Below are 9,978 nucleotides of genomic sequence, written 5' to 3'. Positions count from 1 at the left end.
AGAGCCAATGGAAAAAAGACAGTCTCTTCAACAAAAGGTGTTGGGAAAATTGGACAGCCACATGCAGAAGAATGAAACTGGACCATTTCCTTACACCACACACAAAAAATAGACTCAAAATGGATGAAAGACCTCAATGTGAGACAGGAATCCATCAAAATCCTAGAGGGGAACAGAGACAGCAACCTGTGTGACCTCGGCTGCAGCAACTTCTTGCTAGACATGTCTCCAAAGGCAAGAGAAACAAAGGCAAACTGAACTATTGGGACTTCATCAAGATAAAAAGCTTTTGCACAGCAAAGGAAACAGTCGACAAAACCAAAACACAGCCGACAGGATGGGAGAAGATATTTGCAAATGACGTATCAGAGAAAGGGTTAGTACCCAAAATCTATGAAGAACTTATCAAACTCAACACCTAAAGAACAAATAATCCAATCAAGAAATGGGCAGAAGACATGAACAGACATTTCTTCAAAGAAGACATTCAAATGGCCAACATACACATGAAAAAAATGCTCAACATCACTTGGCATCAGAGAAATACGAATCAAAACCACAATGAGATACCACTTCACACTAGTCAGAATGGCTAAAATCAAGAAGTCAGGAAAGGACAGATGTTGGCGGGGATGCAGAGAAAAGGGAACCGTCCTACACTGTTGGTGGGAGTGCAAGCTGGTGCAGCCACTCTGGAAAACAGTATGGAGGTTCCTCAAAAAGTTGAAAATAGAGCTACCCTCCAACTCGGCAACTGCACTACTAGGTATTTACCCCAAAGATACAAATGTAGTGATCCGAAGGGGCACCTGCACCCCAATGTTTATAGCAGCAATGTCCACAATAGCCAAATTATGGAAAGAGCTCAGATGTCCATCAACAGATGAAAGGATACAGAAGATGTGGTATATATACACAATAGAATACTACTCAGCCATCAAAAAAAAAAAAAAAGAAAAGAAATCTTGCCATGTGCAAATACGTGGATGGAACTAGAGGGTATTATGCTAAGTGAAATAAGTCAATCAGAGAAAGACAATTATCATATGATCTCACTGATATGTGGAGTTTAAGAAACAAAACAGAGGATCATAGGGGAAGAGAGGGAAAAATAAAACATGATGAAACCAGAGAGGGAGAGAAACCATAAGAGACTCTTAATCATAGGAAACTAACTGAGGGTTGCTAGAGGGGAGGGTGGTGGGTGATGGGGTAACTGGGTGGTGGGCACTAAGGCGGGCACGTAATGAGCAATAGGTATTATATAACACTGATGAATCACTGACCTCCACCTCTGAAACCAATAATACATGATATTAATTAATTGAATTTAAATAAAAAAAGAAAAAAATCTGCATATATGTTATTTATGTGAGCGTGCAAGTGAGATATATGTGTGTGTATTTTTTTTTAAAGATTTTATTTATTTATTTGAGAGAGAGAGAATGAGAGAGAGAGAGAGCACGTGAGAGGGGGGAGGGTCGGAGGGAGAAGCAGACTCCCCAATGAGCAGGGAGCCCGACGCGGGACTCGATCCCAGGACTCCAGGATCATGACCTGAGCTGAAGGCAGTCGCTTAACCACTGAGCCACCCAGGTGCCCCATATGTGTGTGTATTTGTATAGGCATAGAGAAAGGTGGAAGAATACATACCAAACCATTAACACTGGTGGGGGTTTGAGTTGGGAATATGTATCCATGAGGAGCAGGGAAAATTACTGTCTTTATTAGGTTTGTTGCAAGGAATTTGTATTGCTTTTGTGGTTGAGAAAGAAATCAACTTGTGCTCTCTCTCACTATCTCTGTCTCTCTCTCTCTCAAATAAATAAATAAAATCTGAAAAAAATTTAAATGAATATTTCTTTTTTTTCCTAAATGAACATTTCATAAGCCTATTCTAAAGCAGGCACTTTAGACTCTGGGCATATATAAAGATGAAGAAGGGGGTGCTTGGGTGGCTCAATCAGTGGAACATGTGACTCTTGATCTCAGGGTCGTGAGTTCAAGCCATAATACGTTGGGTGTGGAGCCTACTTAAAAAATTAGTATGAAATTAAGGTGAAGAAGCAAAGGAACTCATGATCTAGGGGAAGAGACAGAAGAATGAACTAACAGTGATGTTAAACTGTGTTAGGGGCTTACAGAGGGATGAATAGGCAGCCCCCAAAGCATAGGGAGGGGGCCTCTATTTTATTCTCAGGAAGTGTTTGAGGGGTGTGTGCAGAGACTTTTTCCTGGAGGAACTGATTTAGTTAGAGCTGAATCTTGCCTGATGCTTAGTTTTCCAGGTGGAGATGGGTTTAAAGGATGTTCCAGACAGAAAGAACTAAATTTAGGAAGACAGGGATGCAAGAAACAGCAAGTGGGCTTTGGAAACTGCGAGATCATGTGAGGGAGTGGAAGTAAATGAAGCTGAACAAGTAGGCATTGTTCATATTTTGAAGGGCCTGATGTGCTAATGCAAGGTTATCATTTAATGCTAAAGGTGGGTTTTTTTAAAGATTTTATTTATTTAACAGAGAGAGACACAGCGAGAGAGGGAACACAAGCAGGGGGAGTGGGAGAGAGAGAAGCAGGCCTCCCATGGAGCAGGGAGCCTGTTGTGGGGCTTGATCCCAGGACCCTGGGATCATGACCTGAGCCGAAGGCAGATGCCCAAAGACTGAGCCACCCAGGCGCCCAATATTAAAGGTTTTGAACTCCCTCATAGAACCTGAGAATGACATGATTAGGTTTGTATTCTCAAAAGATCATTCTAGCTGCAGACTGCATAGAATATTCGAAAGAGTGGGTAAGCAATGGTTTCTGCATTCAGAGATTACAGTTTGCTTTGGGAAAGAGACACATGATAACCAGCATTAGGAAGTACTTACTTGCCCAGCATTACTTCATAAACACCAAATATTTCTTTTGTTTTTGTTTTTTAAAGATTTTATTTATTTATTTGACAGAGAGAGACACAGCGGGAGAGGGAACACAAGCGGGGGTAGTGGGAGAGGGAGAAGCAGGCTCCCCGCGGAGCAGGGAGCCCGATGCGGGGCTCGATCCCAGGACCCTGGGATCATGACCTGAGCTGAAGGCAGACACTTAACAACTGAGCCACCCAGGCACCCCCAAATATTTCTTTTTTTTAAAAAAAAGATTTTATTTATTTATTTGACACAGAGAGAGAGAGGGAGGCGGACCCTGGGATCATGACCTGAGCTGAAGGTAGACACTTAATGGACTGAGCCACCCAGGAGCCCCCAATAGCAAATCTTTCATGCTTTACCACCTATCCTATGTGGTGGTATGTTGATCCCTCCATTTTACAGAGGAGGAAGCTGAAACACAGAGAAGTCTTGTGACTTACCTCTGGACACCCAGGTAGGCAGGCTGAGCTTTGGAGATTAAGAACTTAACTCCCATGTGGTACTGTGTCTTAGATTTATAGTGGACTGTGTTCAGTTCTAAGCTAGGATAGGTGTCTTGGGGACCATCTAACCTGGACTGGGAGAATCAGGTAAGTCTTCCTATCCCAGAGGAGGTGACTTCTAGTGTGAGATCTGAGGTATAGACTAGAGTTCATGAGGAAAGAGGCCAGATACTACACTTGATCTTAGCCAAAAGGCCGAGAAGCCTCCAGGGAGAGGGAGTAGATTGTGTAAAGATCCTGAGCTGCGAGAGAGCATGGTATATTGAGGGGAACTGAAGGTCATTCAGCATGGCTGGGTCATAGAGTCGTGGGAAGAGGGGCTGGTGAGGTAAGTGGGGACCAGACTGGGTTGTTAAAATTTTTTTGTGATTTCATCCTAAAAACAATGAGTAGCCATTGAAGTATTCAATGTAGGGAGTGAGTAGTTTTGCATTTTAGATTACTGTGGCTATTATGTGAAGAATGGGTTGGAAAGGGCAAGCCTATAGGCCTAAGATCAGTTAGAGTGTTGTTTGACTCATTTAGATGGCCAGGACTTTTAGGGGGTCTAGAAAGAAACAGGGTGGACAACTGCTTGTTGAAGGCCTATTACCTAAATTAAACTGACATATGTTAAAGACAAATTTTGTAAGGGTTTTTTTTTTTTTTTTGGTATCACCAAGGCTGAAGAGTCAGCACACTATATCAGAGTTCTCTGTATAGGAATGGGTGGGAAGCATTGGGAGGAAATAAAAATGAAGATTTTGGAGCTATCTAGATGTGGGTTCAAATTCTGACTCTGCCACTTACTAGATCTGTGGCCTTTAATGAATCACGAGGACATTCATCAGGTAAAGGCTCTACCTTCTCATTGTGGTCTGAGCCACCATCATCTCTAGCCTGGAATATTATAGTATTCTAGTATTCTGAACTGGTCTGTTTCCAGATTTGCCCTCTTGATCTGATTCTCCCAGAGTACCCTTACTTTTAATTTTTTAAAAAGATTTTATTTATTTATTTGACAGAGACAGAGACAGCGAGAAAGGGAACACAAGCAGGGGGAGTGGGAGAGGGAGAAGCAGGCTTCCCGCTGAGCAGGGAGCCCGAGGTGGGGCTCAATCCCAGGACCGTGGGATCATGACCTGAGCCCAAGGCAGACGCTTAACGACTGAGACACGGAGGCGCCCCCCTTACTTTTAATTTCAAAACACAGATTATATTCCTTCTTTGCTGAAAATCTTTCAATGGCTCTCCATTTTACTATTCATTTAAATAGCTTATAGGACCCTAGATCATCTCTATGCTTTTCTCACCTCATCTTCTACTGGTCTCCCTTCACCCCTCCCACCGCCTTCTGCACTCCAGTCAGAGATCTCTTCATAGTTTCTGGAATACAGGAGGCAGCCTGCTGCCTCAGGGCTTTTGCACTTGCCTCTCCCTATTCACCAGAGTTATTCCCACTGATGCGAAATGCTATTTGCCAGAGTTATTCCCACTGACTACTCCAGGATCAGATTTGTACTCAGCTTGTCATCCTCAGTGAAGACTTACCTAACAACTGTATTTAAGATGAAATATAGGGGTGCCTGGATGGTGCAGTCGGTTAAGCTCCAACTCTTGGTTTAGGCTAGGGTTGGGAGATTGAGCCTCTGGTGGTGCCCACCACTCAGCATGGAGTCTGCTTGAGATTCTTTCTCCCTCTCCCTCTGCCCCTCCTGCTTGTGCTCTCTCTCAAATGAATAAATACATAAATAAATCTTTAGAAAAAACGATAAAGGATGCCTTGGTGACACAGTCAGTGGAGAATCCACTCTTGGTTGAGTGCCCAGCTCACTTGGTTGAGTGACCTGGTTTCTGCTCAGGTCATGATCTCATGGTTGTGGGATAGAGCCCCTCCATGGGCTCAGTGAGGAGTCTACTTGGGATTCTCTCTAAAATAAATAAATAAAAATCTTTTACAAATTATAATATAAAGGGATATAAAGAAAAGAAAGGAAGATGGAAATATAGTATTTTAGCAGGGATTTTTGTCCTCAGTTCACTACCCTAGTAGTTTTGTTTTTTTTTTTTGTATCCCCATAGTTTAAAACAGTGCCTACCAGATGTTTAATTATCATGATAATCCAGGTAAGAATTACAAAGCACTTATTAAATAGGCCAGGCCTGGTTCTAAGCAGTTTGCATATTTAATCCCCATAATAATCCTATGAAGAGAATACAGTTACTATCTTCATTTTACAGAAATGAAGAAATGGAGAACACTGAAGCTCAGAGACTCAACAACTGACGCTCAGCAACTTTCCTAAGGTTACACAGCTAAAAAGTGGAGCGGCGATTTGTGGAATGAAATGAATGAAATTCGATTTGGCCGTCAGGGCAGGGATGGAAATTGACACGGTGGGAGCGAACGCGATCGGTTCGTGGGAATGCGCACAGTAGTGAGGGCGCCGTGCGCGCGCCTTGCAGCCCAGGTCTAAAGGAGGGTGAGAGCTTTGCTAACTGCGTCGCGGCGGCTCCACGGAGACACTGAACTGCCATTAGCAGCCGCCGCTCAGTCTCGGGAGGAGTGGGAGCAGGAAGTGGCGGCGGGCGTCGCGCGGGTGACGTCACGGCAGCGCCGGCGGGGATAGGCGGGGGAGGAGGAGGAGCGAACCGGGCTTGGGGGGCGGCTGCACAGTCTCCGGGATCCCCAGGCCTGGAGGGGGGTCTGCGCGCGGCCGGCTGGCATTGCCCCCCTGTCCGGTCCCGAGCGGGCCTCCCTCGGGCCAGCCCGATGTGACCGGGCCCAGCAGAGCCTGAGCAAGGAGCGGGTCCGTCGCGGAGCCGGAGGGCGGGAGGAACATGACATCGCGGAGGTGAGGAGCCCCGAGGGCCGGGCCCGGGCCTCGGCCCGGCCCCCACCGCGTTCGATCAGCCCCGCCCGGGAGGGGGCGCCCCGGCCGGGCTTCGGACTCCCGCCCGGGGTCGCGGGGGGCAGGCTCCCTCCCAACTTCTCGTCCTCCGGGGGCCGGGGGCCCGGCGCCACCGCGCCCCCACCTCTCGGGTCCCCATTCATTTCCTGCCTCTCCGAGTTCCGGCTCCCGCAGCCCTGGGGATGCCCGTCAGGACGGGGGCAGGTAGAGCCGCCCGGGGAACCGCGGACGCCAGCGGCCCGGCTCGGCGCCGCATTCCTGACCCATTGCCTCATGAGAATTGCCTCATGGTGATTCCGAAATAACCCCGCTCACTTGGGGAGGCTCCTCAGCCCGGGACGCGGGAGGGGAGAGGAGGGAGTTGCGCGGGGTCGGGCCCCCGACGGTCGAGCCGCTCTGGGTCACTCTGCCTCTCGCGTGCGTTTGGGGGCTTCGTTCAGGAACTTGGCCCCTTTATGTGGCTCTTTGCACCTCCTTCCCCCCCACCTCACGTGCCAGAAATGGAAAAACTGACTGTATCTGCTGCTATTAGAAGTATTTCCTTCCTCCGCGGTCTTCGCTTTGGGAGATGGGAGGGAAGGGAGCTGTATCTCTAGTTAATCCTTAACCACAGCCTTCAAAGTCAGGTAACATTAATCGCCCCCGTTTTACGGATGTGGAAACTGAGGCTCGGAAGTTTCATGTTAGTAAATGACAGGATTTGCACCAAGAGTCAGGAGGATTAGTGAATTAATGGGATCCCTTGGAAGTTCAGGGTAATAATACTTCTGATAGCTAACGTTTATTTAGCTCTTACTGTAAGCCGAACACGTTTAAACCTCACTATAACCCTATGGAGAAGAGGAATTCTTCTTCTTAATATTATCCTGGTTCTAAAGACGAGTAAACTGATTTTCAGAAGTTAGGCAACTTGCCTGAAGTCACTCAACCACTAAGTGGTGGAGCCAGAATCTCCACTGTTTAATCACCATATTGCTATTATTATTTTATAACTGTTAATCATTTGTAAGCCTTATTATGTTGTAGAACTGTAGTGTGACCTATTGTTTTCAGATAATAATGATTCTGTTATTTTGTATTGCCACTCTTTATATACGATTCACACATAAGAGCCATTGTTTGGTCTTTTCCTTTATGATCTTGTTATGGTCACTGTCTTAGACATTTGAAAAATTGTCTCAAGCTGTTGGGGTTATTTGAGAGAATTTTCAAAATATTAAGAATGTCTTCTCAAAATACACCTGCCCATTATTTATTTCATGGAATGGAAAGAGGGAGAGAAAAGAAAACCAAAAACTCTTAGGGAGTGAGTGATTTGGACAGGTCTGTTGGCAAGTGCTTACAGATCTGGGTAATATATAACTGTATTTCAGCAGAACAGTGTATAGCCTCAAATGTTCTAATTCTTTAGGGAGCTTTTAAATAAAACAGTTGTCTATTCTTTCATCTGTCAAATAGTCATTGAACCTTTTGTTCCTTGTGTCTGCTCTTCCAGACAAGTAAGGATCTGCTTCTTTAGGAGACAAAAAGACTGGGGGTTGGGAGTGGGGAAGGGGCCGGGTGGTAATAGACCCTACATTGTCCAGCTTGTTAGTGTAGAAGCGGAGAAGTGGGGGTATAGCCAAAGCTGCAAGTGGCAAAGATCATTCCTTTTCTCTGGCGCTCCTATATTATTGAAAAGAAATGCGTGCTACCTGAAAAGTCAGCTTGTGAACATAACACAGATAAGTGGAAATTATTATATTTTCCAGATTGTAGGTCTTTTTTATTATTTTTAACCAGCTTTATTGAGGTATAAATGACACACAATAGATTGCATATATTTAAGTGTACAGTTTGATGTTTTGACACATGCATATACTTGTGAAACCGTCGTCATAGTCAAGATAATGAACATATCCATTATCCCTTATGATGTTTCCTTGTGTCTTTTTTAATCCTTTCCTTGTCAGGTGACCACTCCTGTGCTTTCTGTCACTACACCTTAGTTTGCAATTCTTAGAATTTTATATAAATGGAATTTTATGTCTGGTTTCTTTTTTTTTTTTTTTAAAGATTTTATTTATTTATTTGACAGAGAGAGACACAGCGAGAGAGGGAACACAAGCAGGGGGAGTGGGAGAGGGAGAAGCAGGCTCCCGCTGAGGGGGCAGCCCGATGCAGGGCTCGATCCCAGGACCCTGGGATCATGACCTGAGCCGAAGGCAGACGCTTAACAACTGAGCCACCCAGGCGCCCCTGGTTTCTTATGCTCAGCGTAATTATGTTGAGATTCATCATGTTGCAGTATGTATCAAAAAGTTCATTTCTTTTTATTGTTTGGTAATATTCCATTGTATGGGTGTACTACTGTTAGTTTATCCATCCACCTGTTGATGGGAACATTTGGGATGTTCTGGAGTTTGTCTATCACAAACAAAACTGCTGTGAATGTTTGTGCACAAGAGATATTTACCAAAATACCTCTTGGGGGAATGGCTGGATCATACAGTCAATGTATATTTAACATTTTCAGAAATTACCAAACTGTTTTCCAAAGTGGTAATACCATTTACATTCCCACTAGTAGTATGTAAGAGTTCTCGTTACTCCACATCTTTGCCAACACTTGGTATGGTCAATTTTTAAATTTTAGCCATTTTAGTGGGTGTGTCATGGTATCTCATTGTAGTTTGTTGTTTTTATAAGATATTTTATTTATTTGAGAGGGAGAGAGCGCAAGCGCTTGTGTGTATGAGCGATGGGGGGGAGGGGCAGAGGGAGAAGCAAACTCCCTGCTGAGCACGGAGCCAGACGCTAGGACCCTGAGATCATGACCTGAGCTGAAGGCAGACACTTAACTGACTGAGTCATCCAGGCATCCCTCATTGTGGTTTTTATTCTTTTTTTTTTTTTTTAAATATTTCACTTATTTATTTGACAGAGATAGCGACGGAGAGCACAAGTGGGGAGGAGAGGGAGAAGCAGGCTCCCCCTGAGTAGGGAGTCCGACGTGGGCCTCGATCCCAGGACCCTGGGATCATGACCTGAGCTGAAGGCAGATGCTTAACTGACTGAGTCACCCAGGCGCCCCCTCATTGTAGTTTTAATTCATGTTTTCCTTGGTGACTAATGATGTTGATCATCTTTTCATGTGCTTATTTGCCATCTGTTTATTTTCTTTGGTGACACGTCTATTTGATCAAATATTTTCCCCCCATTTTTATTTAGTTGTTTTTTTATTGAGATTCAAGAATTTTTTATTCCAGGGGTACCCAGGTGGTTCAGTTAGTTAAACATCTGCCTTCAGCTCAGGTCATGATCTCAGGGTCCTGGGATCTGAGCCCTCGGGTCAGGCTCTCTGCTCAGCAGGGAGCCTGCTTCTCCCTCTCCCTCTCCCTCTGTGCTCGCGCTCTCTCTTGCTCTCTCTCTCAAATAAATAAATAAAATCTTACAAGAAGAGAATTCTTTATTCTGGAAACAAGTCCTTTATCAGAATTGCAACTATTTTCTCTTAGCCTGTGGCTTGTCTTTCATCTCTTTTTTTTTTTTTTAAAGATTTTATTTATTTATTTGAGACAGAGAGAATGAGAGACAGAGAGCATGAGAGGGAGGAGGGTCAGAGGGAGAAGCAGACTCCCTGCCGAGCAGGGAGCCCGATGCGGGACTCGATCCAGGGACTCCAGGATCATG

General features: G+C 44.9%; 1 protein-coding gene across 4 annotated transcripts in view; it reads left to right on the top strand.

Annotated features, from left to right (window-relative positions):
• Window positions 1–6,021: 6,021 nt before the first annotated feature.
• Window positions 6,022–9,978, top strand: part of PTPN11 (protein tyrosine phosphatase non-receptor type 11) — a 66,492-nt gene continuing 62,535 nt past the window's right edge. For 2 of the 4 annotated variants that reach the window (XM_081802177.1, XM_081802176.1), the window contains exon 1: window positions 6,023–6,249. In XM_081802177.1, the coding sequence (XP_081658303.1) occupies window positions 6,236–6,249 (14 nt within the window). In that variant the 5' untranslated portion in view covers window positions 6,023–6,235. Of the gene's footprint in view, window positions 6,250–9,978 lie in introns of all 4 variants that reach the window. The other 2 variants (XM_081802175.1, XM_081802178.1) reach the window with 2 other exon arrangements.

Source organism: Leptonychotes weddellii, chromosome 13 (assembly GCF_054177405.1).
Source record: "Leptonychotes weddellii isolate Sample4059 chromosome 13, ASM5417740v2, whole genome shotgun sequence".
NCBI classification, from domain to species: domain Eukaryota; kingdom Metazoa; phylum Chordata; class Mammalia; order Carnivora; family Phocidae; genus Leptonychotes; species Leptonychotes weddellii.
The sequence above is the reverse complement of the archived record's forward strand: the minus strand, read 5'-3'. Positions and strand labels throughout refer to the sequence as shown.